This window comes from Ananas comosus, linkage group 6 (assembly GCF_001540865.1).
Source record: "Ananas comosus cultivar F153 linkage group 6, ASM154086v1, whole genome shotgun sequence".
Lineage (NCBI taxonomy): Eukaryota > Viridiplantae > Streptophyta > Magnoliopsida > Poales > Bromeliaceae > Ananas > Ananas comosus.
In genome coordinates this window covers 10,297,955-10,319,141 of record NC_033626.1, presented here as the reverse complement: position 1 = coordinate 10,319,141, position 21,187 = coordinate 10,297,955, and the positions used below count along the sequence as shown (strand labels likewise).

The 21,187-nt window shown below is 34.3% G+C and overlaps 1 protein-coding gene across 1 annotated transcript; it reads right to left on the bottom strand.

Annotated features, from left to right (window-relative positions):
• Positions 6,384 to 9,862, bottom strand: LOC109711897 (lysM domain-containing GPI-anchored protein 1). The gene is made up of 6 exons (XM_020235251.1): positions 9,229 to 9,862; positions 7,544 to 7,661; positions 7,300 to 7,461; positions 7,180 to 7,211; positions 6,624 to 6,894; positions 6,384 to 6,509 (listed from the first exon to the last, which is right to left on the bottom strand). The coding sequence occupies exons 1-6, from the start codon at positions 9,764 to 9,766 to the stop codon at positions 6,449 to 6,451; spliced, it is 1,182 nt and encodes a 393-aa protein (XP_020090840.1). The 5' UTR covers positions 9,767 to 9,862; the 3' UTR covers positions 6,384 to 6,448.

Genomic DNA, 21,187 nt, shown 5'->3' with positions numbered 1-21,187 from the left:
TACACCGTTAAACTCACAAACACACCACATCGGCCTTTAAAATTATTAATTTTGAGATCTTTTGATCACGTGTCAAATGATGTCGAAAAAATCTGAAATTTAGTTTCCAAATACTTTTAATAGTGTAGATCAAGTCTAACGGAGCCGATCGTCGATTTGGAAGCCGCATCATCGAAAACAACTTGGTAGCACGGAGCGCTCCGTGCTACCGATAGCATAGTAGCCGGACTCTATATATATATATATAGTTGGGCCAAAATACTATTGATAGCAAAAGGCTTTTTTTTTGCTACCAAGTTTTTAGCCTTTGGATCAACTCCTTTCATTATTTCTAACCATTGAATTAAATATTATAACCCAGTGGGAACCTCTCAACCCTAGGGGACCACTCAATCCTAACTAACTAATATCATCCTGACTCTACAATTTCTCATCTAAGGGTTAAAAACTTGATAGCAAAAAGCATCTTTTGCTATCAATAGCATTCCAGCCTAATTCTATATATATATATGCCATGGCTACTATACTATTATGAGTATTGGAGTTCTCGTACTCATAAGTTGTTTTCAATGATGGAGCTTCCGAATCGACGATCCACTCCGTTAAATATGATCTAGAGTATTTAAAACTTCTAGAAAATAAATTTCGTAAATTTTCGAAATCATAATAAAGTCCATCAAGTGGGCATAAAATGAACGGTCAAAATCGAACGACATCCTAAAAAAGGATGATCGGATCCTTTAATTCAAGATCGGAGTTATTGATCTTTATCTATGTAGTGAATAAAATTTTCTATCAAAAATTCAACAAATTTCGATTCTTTTACACCGTTAAACTAGCAAGTATTCCATATCGGCCGTTAAAAATTGTCAAATTTGTGACCTCTTGATCGTAAGGTAAATGATGTCGAAAAATTATAAAATTTGATTTTTAAAAATTTTAAATACTGTAAATAACGTTTAACGGTGTGGATCGTTGATTTGGAAGCTCTATCATCGAAAACAACTTATGAGTACGAGGGCGATCGTACTCATAATAGTATAGTAGCGGGACCATATATATATATATAAATTATTCCAACTTATTACAAAACAAGGTCTCTTTTTTTAAGAGTTATTGACTCTATCATACACAAAATAGAGTGTGGCCCCCCTCACCTTCTCTTCCCTNATTTTGTAATATAAAAGACGTGATAAAAAATTAGAGTTAGAATTTGTAGGATGAGTAAATAAAAATATATATATTTTAATTAAGAAAATACATTTTGTAATTAAATAATATATGTGCGGGTATCCGTGGGTACCCACGGATTACCCAAAATGCCCACAGCTTAATAGGTACCCACCCATTTTACCTGTAATTTTTTGGGTTGAAAAAGTTGGTATCCATACCCATAAATTTGCTGATAACCCATGGGCACCTGCCGGTATGGGTCGAGATTGCCAGGTCTAGATTAATTACACCATTGTTACCCAAGCTTTAACTAATTTTTTATTTTAATTTTCAATTTTTTGATTTTATAGTCAAATTCTTAACCTTTAACATTAATTATTACTATATTGATCGCTAACATCTGGTTTTTCACTTTGATCTCTAGAAGAAAGAGGCAGAGATTTATTGGAATTTACCGTCAAAATTAATAAAAGTTTAAGCGGTCGATTAAGATTTAACTGTACCAAAATGTAAAAGTTAGGAATCTAATTAATAGCCAGAAACAAAGATTTTAAGAAAAAAAAGATTAGATCTAGGAATGAAATGGAAAAGACTAGTTAAATGTAAGTTCATTTGATTAACCTCAATCAAATTAATTTGATAAATATTGTAATAAACTTTTCTTGAACAAAAAAACAAACAACAAGGCCTAGCTTCCAATTGCTCTTTACAAATTGTAAACTGTTGACAATTTTAGTACTCTTTATACATTGTCAAAATTCCTTACAATGATTAAGAATTTTCTCATATGTTACCTAATTATTCCATGTCCTTCAAAATGTCCTTTGATGACTTTTTGAGTATGCAGTACTATCTAGGCGCTATACACGCTTTACATTTTCTCCATACTTTTTCCCTCCTCTCTCTCTCTCTCTCTCTCTCTCTCTCTCTCTCTCTCTCTCACTCACACACACACACACACACACACACACACACACACACACACACACATAGGCTACTATATTTTTTTAAATACGAAGATCTTCTTACTTTCAAGTTATATTCGATAATGGGACATCTGATTTGGCAATCGATTTTATTAAACATAATTTATAGTGTTGCAATTATATAAAACTCAAATTTTATAATTTTTTAAACTTTATTTGTCTAGTAAATGAATACCTTAAAATGAACGACTGAAATAAAAATCTCGCAAAAAATAGTGATAAAAAATTTAAATTATAAATTGAAGGTATCGATCTTTCTTTTAATGGTACGCATAATTTTTTTATTAAAATTTCACCTAATTTGGATTATTCTATACCGTTGAATTTACAAACATGTCACACCGGTTTCTAAAGTAGTTATTTTTTAGACTATTGATCATTTAGCAAATAATATTAAATAATTATAAATTTTGATTTCTAAATTAATAATTCTAATAATGTAGATCATATATAAAGAGCCGATCGTCGAATCGAATGTCCCATTATCCAAAATAATTTAAAAGTATAGAGATCTCTGTGCTTTCGAAAGCACTTGAGGTATATATACATATATATAATTATGCATGCTACTATACTATCAATAGTACCAAGTGCTTGGTGCTATCGAGTTTTCGGCCGTTGGATGAAAGGATGTGCGTTTAAGATAATAACGGTTTCCTAAAATTGAGTAGGTGGTTAATTGATTAGTATAATCTAATAGATGAAAATGATTAATATAAAAAACTCAATAATATCAAAAGTTTGATACTATCGATAATATAATAAGCCGAACTCTATATATAATTATATATATGGAGAGAGAAAGAAAGAGTGAGTTGAACTACGTACTGTACTTTTAAGAATACCAACTTTTTACTTTTCGGCCCTTGAATTCGCATTAACTATCACCAACTAGTAAACACTTGGGATCCGAAGGTGCGAAAGTTGAAAGTATATGCTTCTGAAAGTACGGCATCCCCGCACTGTACATATACAAGATTTCAACTGTCTTTGAATCACATTAGGTTAGGTGGGAAAAGTACGGATATTCAGGACTTATATAGAATTAATTTTTTGTTTTCAGTTTGATCTTGGGAAGAACTTGACTAGATTTTTATGATCTAGAAGTAACGAATGAAACCCCTACCAAACAATTGTACATATATATATATATATATATATATATATATATATATATATAGGTTAAAAGATTTTAGTAAACAATATTGACGAAAAGCGAAATGTCACCTAAATTTATTAACAAGTTAAAAGATCTTGATGAGAGTAGTTATTATAATTAATAAGATTGATATTTTGAGTGACGTATTGTCACAGCAAGTCATAAGCCCCACCTTCATTTTAAAAGAACTTTATTTTTTCTTTCAGTATACGTAATATGATTTATCATATATCCATCATGCATATAAATACTGTTTTGAAAACTAATTCAAAACTATGTTCTTTCGTATCGATCTTTTTTGTGCATAAAAGTCACATTAATTTCTTATGACGAGATAATCATCGCATGTGGACATACAGTTTAACATGATAAGACGCAACTTTGATGTACTCTGCATGCACTAATTAAGCGCATGCAGCTTTATCAAAACAAGTTGGTTTGGACCAGTAATTAAATTATATTATTATATTGGCTTCTGTGTGCTTATCTCAATCCTTTTTCCTTTTTCTTTTTCTTTTACTTTTTCTTTTTAATCTTTAATTATTATTTTTTTCCCCTTGTTAGAATCCTAGTTAAACCCCACGAGGTCTAATTAAGTATGGTGGAAGCTTATTAAGATTTTATTCGGATTGTAAAGGGTAAGCAAATCCCATCGATACGTTAACCCTCACAGCTTTTTTTAGCACGTGAAGGGAGATAATTTTAGCCGCCCATATTAATCAGCTTTTTTCTTTTGATTTAATAAATTTTTTATTGTACTAAATTTTAGACTATTTTTATCTCTAGGGTTTACAAAACTCTTTTTGGTTTTAGTATTAAAAAACACCCAACGAATTCTTAAATAGAGACAACCCACGGGTCAAAATATTTATTTAAAAAAAACTAAACTAATACATGATAACGGATCATAACGAGATGTCCTTGGGAAGTTCTCCGTTGAAGTTCTTTCTAATTTTCATCATTGGTTATTCTATACTATTTTTATTTTTGTAAACTGTCACTTTCTTACCAATTTTTATAAGTACGTACTTTGTAATTGACTTTATCAATGTGTTACAGTTTTTTTCGGCTAGATTATAAAAAGTCTTCTTACACTTTAGCTCATTTTTTATTAGAGCAATACTTCTATACACCAACAAATCTTAGCCTTTAAATTTTTCAAAATAAATGGTAAGGATGCCTTTTATCTAAGAGTGTGACCGGCTTTTGTTGTATTAGGTACCGATCATCCTCTTACTGAGGGCAAAATATTTTCTCATCATGTAAAGTTAGTATCAAATTAAGGTTTTTTGATAAATTTTTATTTCCAAGCAGGTTACTATTGTCTAAAAGTCAATTTTGTCTTTAAAATATAAACGGCTAGATTTATTTTAGCCCGTGTATTAAAGCAATCCTCTTTTTATTATTGTGCGAATTACCACCGGGCAGTCTGTCATCATCTCACATAAATCCCAAAATTTGAAAAAATTGGCAAATCACATTATTCCACCCTCCACTAAATTGATCTGAGTTAGCATGTCGCATTTTTTTACATTTCAACATCTATTTAACTTACAATTCAAAAATTGATAAAAAAAAAATTTAGATAAAAAAGGTGTCTTATTTTGCTAATACAATCAAAATTGATAGTTAATTTATTAAGCAATTTTATTCAATTTACATAATTTAATTGCATTACTTACAAGTAACTTCATCTGTAAAATTATTTTATAAAGTTGTAGAATTGAGCTCCTATGCTTTTAAAGTACCAAGTCATTAGTGCTGGTATGTTTTCGACTCTTGGATTAAGAAATGTACGATTAAGATGATGTGGGCTTCCTAGGACTGAGTGGATGGTTGGTTGAATAGTATAATTTAACGGGTGAAAATGATTAAATATATAGATCTAACGGTAAAAAATTTATAAATACAAAATGCTTGATACTTTTACAAGCACCATAGTCGGCTCTAAAGTTGTATAGCTGCTTTCAACAATCATCCTAAATAGTTGAATATATTAGAAAGCATGGTAAAGTATCGAGAGATAATTGATATAGCTTTTTATTCATGCAGGTAATTAAGACATAAGCTAAAGTGCAAGTTAGGGGGCTTTTTATAATTTACCCTTAATCTTCTTTTGAAGATACCGCTAAATTATTATTAATTTTCTTGCCATTTTATTTCTGCCATTTATAAGTGTTTTTTTCTTCTATCAAAACTGGCAAATACACAGTATCTGCTACAAAACCAATACATTTTAATGAAATTACTAACTTTTGTCTAAAACAGTAAGTTTATTAACAATTGTTAATAGTAATAAAGAGATTAACGAAGAGCGTGGAGTATAATGTAGCACACAAGTGAAAAAGTTCTAAAGTATAGCATACGAAAGTGTAAATTAATAAGCCTTTTCTTTCGTATAGTATACTAAATTGCAATTAAGCCTTTTCTTTTTAGTTTTTTCTTTTTCGTTTTTTCTTAGGCCCCTACTAATTTTTCATTTGATCCATGTGTTTGCCCCTAACATATAATTAAGCCTATATATTTGACCAAGCTTAGAAAATAACCACTCTACTCGAAAAAGCATAAATAAATATTTGCAAAACAAGAAAAAGTGAATAAGTGAGGAAGCGGTTGAGAGAATCAGTGAATAAGTGAATTAAAGATGCGTTATGTTCCATTAATTTACATTGTCATTTAATCTTGATTCTGATTTTGATAATTTTAATCACCCTGTATTATCATTTAAAGTAACTAAAAATGTTATGCTTGATATTGATCAAAATGGCACATGAAACCATTGAAGGATGTACAGCTTATCGGTTACAGCATTGCAAAATAACCACTACTTGAATTCAGCAGTAATGATTATATAAGTTCATAACGATTATATCTCAAACAACAAAATAACTACTACTATATGGAATAGTATTTTTGTGCGTCGAGTTAAAAATTCCATGTGTCTACATTGAACTCTGCAGGAGATAAAATTATGCTTACACTAGTGTTTTTATGGTGTGCATGAATCTTATGTATACTTTCGATCAAATACTAGAAGTACACGTATTAAGCATATCAAGCACATATTATCATAAATCAAACATTCCACATAAACTATTAAGCATGAATCCAAATGCAAACGAGGTATAACTTATACACAAGACATTTCCCAGTAGTTGATTTCCACATACAAATTAATGTCCTGTTCAGCTCTGCAGAATAAATGAGTCTCGGAAATTCGCATATAAAATTAGAAAAGCTCACAATATGAAAATATGAGAAACTCAAAGCGAAAATTCGAACGAAAAAGTCGCACGACTATTTACCGCGAGAAGATGAGAAGCAGAAGAAAGAGAAGCAGATTCAGAATGTAACTCATTCGATCTACCGAAGTGCCCTCAGAAGAACTCCCCGCCGGACCAACTGAAGGAGAAACACCAGGGAGAGTAAAAGTTCCTGCTACCGAAGGTGATGGCTTTCGCGACGGCACAGGACCGCCAGGTTCAGCCTCTGGGATTGGTGATGGGGTTGGAGCCAAGTATGACTCACGGATCACGGAAGTTGGCGGCTCAAAAACCGGAGGAAGTTGATGCGGCGCTGAAAGAGTAAAAGATACTCTGATGCAAAAAATTTAAAAATATTATAAATATATATATATATATATATATATATATATATATATAACCCTACCCCTATTTTCAAATACAAAACAAAACTTCTCCCTATTAATTAAAGGTTCAAGATAAGGACACTTCTCTATATGAACTGCAACTTTTAGGGGAATATACATGCAAATAGACAATTGCGCATGTGAAAGGAATAACAAATATTACTCAGTTGCAATTGAAGCAAAAATAGAAGAATGAGAGAACTATTTATTACCTGGGCATTTTGGTTGGAGAGTGGTGGTTAACCTATAATAAGGTAGGTAAGTCGAGAATGAGCAAAATTGTTGTTAATTGGAGAAAGAACAGAGAGAAAATTCAGTTAGACACTGCTTACTTGGTGATTAGAGTTCCATTTACGAATCCACCGTAGTCGCAAGAAGTGACATTGCAACCAGCACTGGTGTGTTGAATGGTCGCATTTCCGAGCATCAGTTTGCTGTTTCTGCATTGCATGCTCGGGCACGACACTGCTAATGAAGCTGGTGTGCAGTACAGACTGAAAATAGCGGAAAAAAAGGAGTCAGTAAAACTGAAGATAAAATGTACAGAAGCATATGATCAGGCAAAGTGATGTTTACTTGAGATTTCCTGGGCCGCAGCTGCATTGAACGCACTGATCAGCAGTAATTGCGTAAGTCGCATTTGCCACAAGCATTCCGTAATCGGACGCGTACCTCGGGAACATCGATGGACATGCTAACTCAAGGAAACATGCAAAAACAGCAATGTCATCAGCTGATAAATGAAAATGAGAGTAACTCATGTAGCCTTAGTTTACCAACAAGGAAGAAGTTGTGAATGGGCCAAGCAATGCGATGTTTCAATTGCTAAACAAATAGGAAGATACCAAAATAATTGGACCTATACTGAAACTGAATAGCAGTAGTTATTTTAGTAAGTAAAAGTAATAGGAATGTTGTGGTCATAACCTGGCATTAATTATGTTCAGAATAATAAATCCCATATCGGTTATAAAATAAAACTTTAATCTGTATATAATGTAGAGCGTATCTCTAATTAATAACTTAAGCTTTTGGATTGGATCTGAGCCTTATAATGAATTATAACGTACAAGTCAAAATCCTTCTAAAAAGGAGAAAATAAAAAACATGGATCAATTTAGATAAATGCAGAGAGTATGATTAAGCTGAAATAATGGGTACCTGAAGATCAGTATTTACTAAAGTAATCCATAAAGAAAAACCCTTACATGATAATGACTCTAACAGAGGTGCACCTCAGTAACATCTCTATTTAAAAATTAGTAATTCACAAACTCAAATAGAAGTAAGGAGAGACTCTTTCAAGGGAAATTAGTAATTCATACATCTCTATTTAAAAATTAAGTAAGGAGAGACTCTTTCAAGGGAAATTAGTAATTCATACATCTCTATTTAAAAATTAAGTAAGGAGAGACTCTTTCAAGGGAAATTAGTAATTCATACATCTCTATTTAAAAATTAAGTAAGGAGAGACTCTTTCAAGGGAAATTAGTAATTCATACATCTCTATTTAAAAATTAAGTAAGGAGAGACTCTTTCAAGGGAAATTAGTAATTCATACATCTCTATTTAAAAATTAAGTAAGGAGAGACTCTTTCAAGGGAAATTAGTAATTCATACATCTCTATTTAAAAATTAAAATTAGTAATTCACAAAGTAAGGAGAGACTCTTTCAAGGGAAAGGAAAAGAACTCAAATAGAAGTAAGGAGAGACTCTTTCAAGGGAAAGGAAAAGAAGTGAAAGAAAGGAAAAGAACTCAAATAGAAGTAAGGAGAGACTCTTTCAAGGGAAAGGAAAAGAAGACATTAAGACATTATGTAGTAAGCTACCTAATGAATAATTGTAATTGTTATAAGAATTACTGGGGATAAAGCGACCGATAACGCTATTCCAATTCCCGATTATAGTCGTTGTTCTTGCGATTTCATAGAATAATCCGATTTCACTATAAAACTCGACCTCTCTGCCCGTAAAATGCCAGCTGAAGAACTCAACAACTAGCTAATTCAAACAAAAACTCGATGAATCAAATCAGAAGTTGCTAAAATGAGAATGTGAGTGTTGGCTTAAAGGGGCCAGTATCCTGCCCTATGCCAAGCGATCAGGTTGGACAGAGTCACGTTCGAAACGGCGGGAGGCCGTGTTGGATCGAGATTTATAGGGTACTGTATCTATATATTTCAAGTGAATTGATTGTATACTTCTAACAACTTGAGCTTTTAGGATTAATAGTTAGTGCCAACAATCCGACAATGAGCACCTGGCAATGGGATCGCGAGGATGTCCCCAGGCCCGACGGCCGTGCCGCCCATGCCGTTCGCATTAACGATGTCGGCCACGGTTGTGGAGTACCGCGCGGCGATTGCGGGGACGGTGTCGCCGCCGCGCACGACGTACGACAAGTACACGGCGGGGAGGAAGTTGTCGGTGTCGGCGGGTCGGGTCCGGTAGCGGGTGGAGAGCGACTTGCGGATGCCGTCGGCGCAGGAGCAGAGGGTGGGGACGCGGAGGAAGAGGCCGGCGGGGAGGATGCGGTCGGGCACGTCGGGGACGGAGGCAAAGTCGAGGGCGTTGGCGGCGAGGAGGGCGAAGGGGTCGGCGCGGAAGAGCGCGGCCACCTCGGAGACCTTCAGGTCGGCGTAGAGCGTGTAGCCGAGGAGCGCGGGGCACGCGTCGGAGACGGAGCAGGGCTCGATCGTGGATTTGCAGAGGGAGACGAGGGGGAGGGAGAAGAACACAATGACGAAGACGATGACGACGAAGGGAAAGGGAGAGGGAGAGGGAGGAGGAGGCGCCATTAATGGCGGATTTGGGGTTAGGGTTTGAGTTTTGGAGAGGAGGAAAGGGGAAAGGGGCGGTGGAGGAGCTGGAGATGCTTTTGTGCTTGCTTTGCTCTTTTGTATCCCCCGGGGAAGGAGAAAAAAAAAAGGGAGGGAGAGAGAGTAGCGGAGTGTTTCAGGTACCAACGGTCGAAAAGCCGAGAAATTGTTGAGTGGACCGGTTGCACCACTTCTTTCCGTGAACCACGTATCAAACGGGTCGAAGTGGTGGTGCACAGGATGATGTTGTGGACCTGGTGCAAGGTATGATTTCCCCTGCAATGATGCAGGGGCATGGCCAGTGGTTCTTGGAATATTGATGGAATTTTTTTTTTTTCTTAGTACCAGAAATAATTTTTTAAAATTTGGAAATTAAAACTGCTTAATTTTTAAAAATTAGGAGCTGAGAGGATGCCGATTAAATTTGTAAAACTTGAAGGATCGATTTCGAAATAGTTTATAGTTGAAGGATTCTCCATATATTTTTACTCTTTTTAATGGCACTGCAACATTATACAAAAATTCACCGCTTTGTGGCTCTCGTAGAGTAATCATATGGGAGTAGCAGTGTCAACAAGCCGAACACAAACGATGTGGAACCGGCTTGTGCTTGCTGAATACGAACTGGCCGGTTAAAATATCGAACTGAAAAATTCAGTTCGTGTTCGTCGAATATGAGCCGACTCACGAGCTGACTAACGAATAATAAGTTAAAAAAATAGATTTGATATATATAAAAATTAAATTTATAAAGTGTTACCCATTAGACTTTGATCAAATTGTTGAAACTTTATAAATAAATGAGTCTTTTTATAATTAAGCTCGGCTTTATATTTTAATTTTGCTAAAAATAAAATAATAAAAATATATATTATATATATAATTATTTATTTATATATATAAATATAAAATATATGTATTCGAGCTGTTATCGAGCCGAACACGAATAAGCTGACCTCAACTCGTGTTCGACTCGTTTATTAAACGAACTGAAAAATTCAACTCGTGTTTGGCTCGTTTACTAAATGAACGATTCGATCTCGAGCTCATTTCGAGCAAAATACGAGCTGGCTCGCGAACAGCGAGCTGGATTGCCACTCCTATGTGAGAGTCTCTGATTTAACTTTTTTTAGAATTGTGGAGATAATTTGTTCTTCCTGTAATACTATCTTTATATATTGTTGTTGTATTAATAGCTTATAGATTTTTGATTGACAATCTATAAAAATAATGTTATAGAATACCTGTAAATAGTAATTTAATCAGAAAATTTTATATAATAATTTTCGATACAATAATAATAATAAATGCAACATCTGATATGATGTTCAGCCAGTAAAGTGAGATTCTTCACAAATCTTTATAATTTAATATTCTTAATTTACATTCTTTCTGGGAGCTTTTGGTCGCTTCCCTGTCGGGGAAGAGAAGCAATAGACATTCTTCGCGAGCCATCGAAAATTTGAGATACCAATTTCTCAAATAATAATCTATAAATAAATTTATATGAAGTCACAATACTTTCTACCACGTGGTATGTTATTCTTTATTCTCATGACCTCATTTTAAATCAAACCACCTTCTACTCTTCTCAACGCCCAACATTTCACCTCCCTAGTTCTCTAATTACATGCAAGGCCCAACCCTTCATCTCCTCAGTCCTCTAATTACATGCAAGGTATAAATTTAATTACATGCATTATATTAATATTCTATCAATAAGTGAGTTTTATAACTTTAATTTACTCTGCTCCTCCATTAAACTTCTACCCTCTCTTTTTTGTAACTTTTTTGCATGCACCATAAAAAAATATTATCGTCTAATCTCGCACCCCCGCACTCATCTCCATCTTTCTCTCATTGTGTTAACGAAGATGATAAGGACGAAGAAGAAGAAGAAGAAGAAGAGCATGCGGAAAACATTATCTCCTTCGAGAAGTATCAACCCACGAAGCCAAGGCGGCGGCGGTTCATGGTGAGTAGGGAGGGGCCCAGCGCGGACTGGTTCAACGAGCACAACTAGGCCGAGGCAAGCGGCGTCCTGAGCCTCCTCTTCAAGGGGACACTGCACGGAAGCTCGCTTCTCGAGAATCGCAGAAATTTTTTGGTAAATCTAAATTATTTGAGAATTAGAATTTCTGTGGTTGATGTGTTGGCAAGACTGTGTCGGTTTAGATATTGCAATTTGGTAATTCAGATGAGGTGTTTGTTCATAGGTCACAATGAAAATCCAAAAGCGACTCGGCGGGGGGAAGAACTACCAACTGAAGATTAAAAAGATGTATGAACTTTGGATGAGCAAACTCGTGTGGATGAAGAAGTGCTCATATTAATTCTTTTTTATTTATGTTTTTGCTTTATTTTCATTCTATGACTATTTTTTTGAGTAAGCGCTGTTATGGACAAAGTCCCTTTCATAAATTAAGAAATATGATGTGGAGACTGGAATCTGAAATCTCATCCAAATTCTTTTTAAGCTAGATGCGTTAACTTATTAGTTATGTGTTTCATATCTTTAATTTACTTTGATATTTGGATAAAGGTGCTTGATTCAGCTAGAGCTAGTTCTTGTTTTATTTTTTACAACGGAATATTCAATAGGTACATAATGCGATAAAATTATATGTCTCTTACTGTATTTCGATGATTTAAAAAAAATTATATAAACTTCTAGTTATAATTTTATTTTTTTAACAGTTGAGTTTAGTCATGCAAATTGGCTGTACTTAACATGGTATAGCTTACTATTATATCAATAAGCTGTAAATATAAATTTTATTAAATTTTAAAATTTTATTTCTATTATCTATCCGCTACATCGCGCAGGTCTCTACATTAGTAATAATAATAAAGGCCAAAAAAAATGCGTTGACTATTTATGGTTTATGTTTTTGAATTTTTGAATTCCGTTGGGCGTCATGCCCAACTAGGTCTCAAATAGATAATATGTTATCCGCTTCGTTTATTTCATTTAGAAATAAATTTAGTTAAAAATGTGAATCAATTAGGATTCGAACTTGGGATATCATATACCAACCACCAAATTCTTTACCACTTGCGCTAGGGATGGTCAGTAATTCGTGCACTTTGCATGTTAGGCCTAGCTAGGAATGAGTACTATAGGGTTAAAAATGAATTACTAAAGCAAATCGCCATAATTCGGTCAATAAGATTCAGTTTAATTGATTTTTCGGTTCATCCTATTCGATTTGACTTAAACTTTTGATTTTCAATATTCGATTCAATTCAAGTGTTTAACTTGAAATCCGAACCGATGAAAATAATTGATTAAATGAGATAATACATTCTTTAAAAATAAACTTTATGTTATCTTTACAAAATATATATTCACAATTAGTTTTTGTTATTTTTTTAAACTCTTTCAATATAAATTAAATTTGAATATAAATGATTGAAATTCTCTAGAATTAACAAATTTTAATGGTGGACTACATTATAATCTTAAAGGCCCAACTTAGAAAGGCCCAAACAAACCACACCGACCGAACCAAACTAAAAAATTTCAATTTGGTTGGTTTCCAATCGGGGTAATCGTTTGGTCGGGTCAATTTAGAAAATTATAAAATCAAAAAGAAATGGTTTAGCCCACCATTCCAGTAAATATTAACGAAAACAGCTGAATGCTCCCCCAAGGCCTAGTTTGATAATGCATTAGTTAAAAGCATCATTTTTATATTTTTTAAAAGATCTAAAATATTAAAAACACTTTCAATCTTTCCTTCCTTAGCCTATAAAATTATATTTGGAATCATCATCAATAAAGCGAACATGGTAATTACATGCTTCTCCAGTAATGTTTATCATAATCTTATAGCATATAAGAAGAAAAGATTGAAAGCACTTTTAATTTCTTTGAATCTTGCGAAGCTTTAAAGTAGTCCTTTTGATTAACCATCACAGTTCCTAAATATGTTTTAGTGATAAGCTAGGCATTAGGCCTAATTTGGCATTGTGCTGGTGAATAATTTGGTAATGTGCTGGTGAATAGCATCATTTCTATTTCTATATTATGAAGTTCTAAAAATTTTAAAAACTCTTACAATCCTTCTTTCTTTTACACTATAAAATTATAGTTGCAACCACACTATATGTTTCTCCGATGACGATTGCAACTACAATTTAAAACATTAGAGAAAAAAAAAAGACAGTAAGCGCTTCTAAAATTTTTGGTCTTTTATAATATAAAAATGATATTTTTAGTTACTACAGTACCAAACTAGGCCTAGTAAGCCTAGTTTTCTTTGGGCTGTCCCAGCCCATTTGAAGAAGCCCTAGGTGTACCAGAACTAACATAGCATGGCAACTTAATTAAGGAGACACATACATAGGACACAAATTGCATGCTACAATAATTCCCTAGCAATAATCTTGTTTTGTTTTCTTTTTTGAGACAAGGCATATGGGGATTAGACCCTATACAATTACATAAATTGACAAATACTGTTCTCTATATGGGGATTAGACCCAATACAATTACATAAATTGACAAATACTGTTCTCTAGAAATTTAAGCTTTATATATATATAAAAAAGGGATTGTTTCACTTTATTTAACATATATAATTCATATTGATCCGGAATTTCTTCAAGGAGATCTCGGGACGCCAAAATTTTAGGTCGTACTAGAAAATATGCTCTCTGAAAACATTCGAGCATTGAGACAGCGTGGAATGAGGATTGCTTACACGTACACTTGTGTATATATTCTTCACATAAACAAAAAAAATATCACTGGCACTTCGAAGGCAATCGCCTCCATATTGCTCCAAATTACAAGAACAATTGTTTAAAAAAAAAACTTATGTCAAACAATTTTTTTTCTCTGACCTATCTAGCAAGAATATCTCATCTTAATATCTCATCACCTGACTCTCATAGTACTTCTGTTGTTTTTTTTTTTTTTTTTCCTATCTACTTAAGATATCAAATCACTTGGGAATCCAAAGACAAATTAGTGAAGGGCACAGAAACGAGAGCTGAAAACATATGCATGGGAAACACAATTAATGTACGGGTGCAATTAGAAGGTCAAATCTTGTTGAAAAAGAAAAGGGTAGAATTTTAGAAAGAAAGAAATCGTACAAAGTGCACGACAAGAAGTAGCCTTCCGGCAGAGGAGGAGCAGCAGCAGCAGCAGCAGCAGCAGCAGCAGACAGCTTCGTCCAAGGCAATCGGTGTCAAATCAGGCCGACTGGTCAGCGCCAAAAGCGCATGGATTCTTCACTTTAAGAATTTGTTTCCCTCGACCTGAGTGTGTTCTGCACTCAATTCATTTTATTATTGTGGGAAAACTTCAAATAACTTTAAATACTACTCGTGTGATGTCACACTTTCTTATTTTAGTATCATGTGATTTAAATTACATTAATTTAATTTTCTGTAATTTTATTTTTATTTTTTTATTATCAAATTTTATTAATTCTTTTTGTTAAAGCAATGACAATGTTAAACTAAAGAGTACTAAAGTGAATATTCGGCAAAGTTAGGTGGAGTATCTGAAGTTTTTTATATATAATTTAATAAAATATTAACAGAGGAGCTGACGAAAAGATAAAAATGAAACCACATAATACTAACTTAATACACTTTAAACCACGGTATATTAAAGTGAGAAAGTGTGACACCACATGGTTACTATCTGAAGTTTATCCTATTATTATTAAGGATGTGTTTGGTTTTTACACTGTGGAAAAAAAAATTGGATAGAAACTTTTTTTTGAAAGAAAATAAATTTTACATTTTTTAATATTTAGTTTGCAGGAAAAATAATAATAATTTTTTATTACAGTTGTTTGGTTGAAAGAAAAAAAATTATAAATAAAAAATTTTAATATATATATATATATATATATTATTAATATAATAATTATCATTTTACATCTATTTGTATTACAATTTATATTTATAAATATAATATACTTAAAATATATTATACAATAATTAAGTATGTAATATAATATATAATTGTAGTATCCCTGGTATTTAGCTGTCTGAGAGACTTCAGCATCAGTGGTTTGTTGACCCCTCTGAAGAGTGTCGGGACAAGTCGGAGTCGTTTTGGCACGACTTGGACGCAAAACGGATTTGACGCAGTGCGAGAGTAGAGTTCTGATACTAAAATCTACAAAGTGTAGGATTTCAGTGTTAAGTATCAATACCTGGGAGGAGTATCGGTACCCCAAAGGAATTATAGAACTGAATGCTCTCGGGTTTGCGCAGTTTGATACTGAGTACCGGTATCTGTTGGTGAGTACCGGTACTGGGATTGAGTACCGGTACCTGTTGGAGAGTACCGGTACTGGGATTGAGTAACGGTACTGCATCGGGCTAGTATCGGTACCCAGCGTGCGGGATTACTGGTTGAGTGCCGAGTACCGGTACCCAAGTTGAGTACCGATACTCCAGGCAGCAAAGTGAGTTGGTAAGGGCCTTTTTGGTCATTTTGCTGCATAGTTCATTCCAACTGACCCTCAACCTATTTATATGCATAGAAAGCTTGGAGAAGGCTGTTAGCTTCTCTTCTTCTTCCCTCTCCCTAGCTGGTTGGAGTTGATCGTAGAAGGGTCGTTCGAGTGCGTGGCTGGTCTCGGTGGAGCCGTTGGAGGTACGAGCTAATCTCCTTTTCATCGTCTTGGAGGATTGCTCGTGTACCGTGGCCGCTTTCAGTTGAGCTGCTTTCGGTCGAGCTAGCACGGGGTTTCTTCCTTCGACTTCTAGCTTGTGTTGGACGAGCGTTCGAGGTAGATTAATATTTACCGAAATCATCGGATTTCCCTCTAAGTCATTGAGTTGTTAGTATGTATTCTTGGCTTTGCTTATCATGTTTAGTAGCTCGAATTCATAGATTTGTATATTTATATGAAATCTGACTTTGGAGATTTAATGTTAGAATATTTGTTACATGTGGAACTGGGATTTGACTTAGGAGAAAACTCGTAAACCTACACCTGTCACTTTTCGAAAAGTTACTAGATTTAGTTTCAGAAGCTGTTATTCTTTTGTATCACCGCTGTTAGTGCATAGTGGATACTCAGATTAGTGTAGATTGAGTTTACGCTCGTGCTTGGGGGTCGAGCTCGTTTTACTGTAGCGTTTGGACCGTTCCGTACTGTCGGGTGCCGTCGGGACGGGCGGTGGACCTAGATATTTACATCTTGTTTCAGATTGTGCTAAGGGCACGAGAGTTTTGGTTGTTGGATCAGTTTGACCCATTTGCATCGACTATAGCCTTTGTAAGCCTGATTGAGCTCGACAGAGACACGCTTGCATACTCGGTTGTGTCGCGCCCACGAGTGCCGCTCCGGAGTGAGGCTTTACTTGATTTGATGTCGCAGCAGTCCTGTTTGGACAGTGTACTTGGACCGGCCATCCCCGTGGGTGGTGTACGTACGGTGTAGCTTGGCTACAGGCAGGATGTGTCCGTTTGGGCAGCCCTTGTGAGATTGGGTAAATGTGATGCATGTCTATATCTACAAATAGCCTGTGTTGGTTAGCGATAGTATAGTGACATATAGCTGTAGAGTTCTTTCCAGCTTTTCTTACTATCCTTTGCATACCTTCCTGTAGACTTAGTGGGTTGGCCGTTGGGGTCGGTGACGGTACCCACTGAGGACTACTCTGTTTGGCAGTAGTTCTCACACCCAGTTATTGCTATCTTTTTGCAGAGCCTTTGTCTAGGGTTGCTGCTGTTGCTGATTCCGACCGTCGTAAGGGAGTCGCAAACTAGACCCTTTTCATCTCTGGTCTTTTGCTAGAGGAGCACCCATCACAGATAGTTTTGGGGTTTTGTGTACATACTGTTATGTTGTTGTACTCGCTGGAGCGAGGTTGTTCTGTGGCTTCTATATGTATAGTGGACCCTTTATGTCTTTATATACATGTTTTATTTATAGCAACTCTTTACCTCTTGTGTAGTTATATTCTGTTACAGGTACAGGTATCGCTTCGTATACATGAAAAATTTCTATGTATACGACGGGTCTGTTGGCGTGCCCGAAAAACAGTGGTCATACGAAGTGTGACAATTATAATATATATTTAATACTAAAAAATAAATTACTATATTTTTATAAATAATATTTATAAATTAAATATTATATAATAGTATATTTATATTAAAAATAAAATACTATCTCTCTCTGTATATATAAGAAAAGAGGGGGGAGAGAGAAAGGTCCACGGTGGACCTCTTTGATGCAGTCCATGAGGTGGAGGCCACCTCGTAATGTTTTCGTTTTCCATTGGAGGAGAGCGAAAACGAAAACCTCTTATTTCCTTTGAATTTGTAAAACAAAATTTTCTTTCTTTACAAGCAACCAAATATCGAAATTCTATTTTTCAATTGAAAAAAAAAAATTCGGGACAGTTTTATATAGAACCAAACACACCTTAAGTTAAAAAGTTTACCAAACTTATCAAATTATAGATCATTTTGATTCAATTATTTAAGTTTTTAAAATTTTAATTTTACTATCTAATCTTTGGATTTGTTTGATTTGAGTCATTCAACGCTATTTTAATTTTGAAATTTAAATAAATTGTTTATCTTTAAGGTCTAGTTAGTATACTTCGTATAATTCTCACAACTATAAATTCAATAAGTAATTAGATTAAATTTTAAAGTCAAAATATCGTCAACTGATTTAAATCAAACAATTTAAAAAATTGGATAGTAAAATTAAAATTTTGAAATTTGAGCCAATTCAAAAAATCCATTGCTTAGGTAAGTTTCGTATAAACTTTTATTAATTATTAACCGTCCCTAGCTAGCTAGCAAAAGGACCTGATAATTGGTACCTGAGGTTTCAAAATCGAAATATAATTGCTTCATATTTTTAGCTAAATTTATTTTAAAAAAAGTTGAACAAAGTGGGTAGGTGGTACACTATCTTTTCTCAAAATTAATTTTCACTCTCAATATAAAAAAAAATATAGGTTTTTCAATGGGGAAAAGATTAAAAAAAAAAATAGGTTTTTCAATTGGGAAAAGATCTCGTACTTCAATCTTCGTGGGCGATTCTTTTAATAGTAATTATTTATGATTCTAAGTAGGGATTAGTACAGTTAAGATTCATTTCCGAGTCATTGCCTGTTAGATTAATGTTTTAGTAATATGGTCTTAAAAATAGTCTTAAGCTTCCTTTGAGGTCTTGATTTCAATTCCCACTTCATCCATTTAATATTATGAACTCTTAAATGCATATTGAATGGTTGATTGCTTAATTGGTCTCGGCAATATTTTTTTGAGAAAGAAAAAGGTAGTATACTACCCGCTTTATTTATTTTTTTAAAAAAATAAACTTAGCTAGAAATATAAATCAACTTGGATTCAAACTTGAAAATCTCAAGTACCAAATTACCAATCACCAAGCCCTTTGTCACTTACGTTAGGGACAGTCTCGGCAATATTAAGATTATTTTTAGATCATTTTCTCTCGTATCAAACTTTTGAGTAATCAAGACCTAATTTGCCTGGATGTTTTTTATACCTTTATTTAACACCAGTAATATTTACTGAGTGGAACTACTATGCTATCGGAAGTATAGAGAATCTGGTGTTTCTAATTTTTTGGTCCTTACATTAACTCCTTTGATCATTTTTAACCTTTGGATATACATGCAAGCTCTATCAGTATTTTTTTTATCTTTTCGAGAAGTTATCTTCTTCGTGTATCTCTCTTTCCATCCTCCTATACTTCTTCCCTCTCAACGTGACTTAGGCTTACATCAAATACTAATAATACTTCATCACACTGCATTACAGACTCAAGTAAGACTAAGGCCTAAATGCATGGGGATTATATATGCTCTTAAAATACCTACTTTTATACTTTGGAACATCAAAAAAACCCCAAAGCATTTCAATTTTTCTTCCTTTAATATTATAGATCTATGGTAGCTAGCCTGCAAGAGGGAAAAGAAAGTTAGAAGGGTGCTGGCTTTCAATGTTCTTGGGTTACTAAAAATATAGATATAAGTGTTTTTAGAAGCTGCAGTGCCAAAATATTACTAGCTAGGTCAAAGTTAACCTACAATACAAATCCAGGGGGGCTTGGAAAAACCTGATTAAAATCCATCTATGGCATCTTCATTCACTTCACCCTTTACATGAACGTACGTTGCGTCAAGATTCCCACTACTACACATTTACTAACCTTGCTTCTGCTGTGACCCTTTCATATCACATTCACATCCCACCAAAATGCTAAGTCATTAAATCTCCTTGATAGCTACGTTTCCTTCTTTTGTCATAACCCCAAAAGCCTCTATAAATATTGCATCATAACTTAACTTAAAATGTATACTAGAAACAAAGAACAATGTTATTCAACATGATTATTATTAATTTGCTCTCAAAGCAAATGACCGCGGCTAATTACGTGAAAGAAGTAGCTAGCTAAAATTGTTGTCAAATACTCCCACACCTTTTGCTTCTTTTTTTTTTACTAGCTTTATCTTTTATCCACCATGCATGGAGCAACGAAATATATCTACTAATTTAATGAACATTGTGTACAAAATAATTGCACAACAAATGTAGCATATCAACTTGATTAGTAATGATAAAGCATGCACCAATATGATTGTTCCAGCAGCAAAAACAATAAATAAATAAATAAATAAGATAAAATAAAGATAACAACAGGGACGTTAAGAACCTCATGAGCCTACTGCATGTATGCCAAGTTGCAAATGTTGTTATAACAATTGAAAGGAAGCTGATGAACATTCACAGTTGATTTAAAGACTGAAGAGTAGATAAGAATGCTATATAAAGTAGAAATGAACACTAATTAAAGATGCATAAAAATTACCACCTACCACCCATGACATGCACGCATGCAGTCGATCGCTTACGATATATGATCTGAGGTAATTTTCCTCATCAGAGCCGATGCAAATGCTGGTTAAAGGGATGGAAGCCTGGTCCGAGATCTCCCGAGCGCGCTCTTTAGAGAGAGAGAGAGAGAGAGAGAGAGAGAGTCAGAGAGAGGGCTCACTCTCAAGAGACCTCGAACCAGGCGTCCGTCCCCTTAACCAAACTTTAACTTACGAAGAAAAAAAAAAAAAGGATCGGTAACATGTAGAGTGGCGTTTGAGTGGTTACCAATTAGCTCTATTCTTTCCTAACTAATATATAGTTTGCTTGGAGATATAATAGTTAGAAGGTGATGCAAATGCTTCAAAAGCAAATAAGGGGGGAGAGAGAGAGAGAGAGAGAGAGAGAGGTTTGAGGAATACATAGAGTGGGAAGGGAATGGGGAGAGGGAGTATTTGAAGAGTCAGAGGGCCGGGGATGCATTACTCCTCACTACTTGGTATTTATTAACAGAAAACTATTTGGCACGGACTCAGTTTCTTGGTAGCCCATTTATTAAT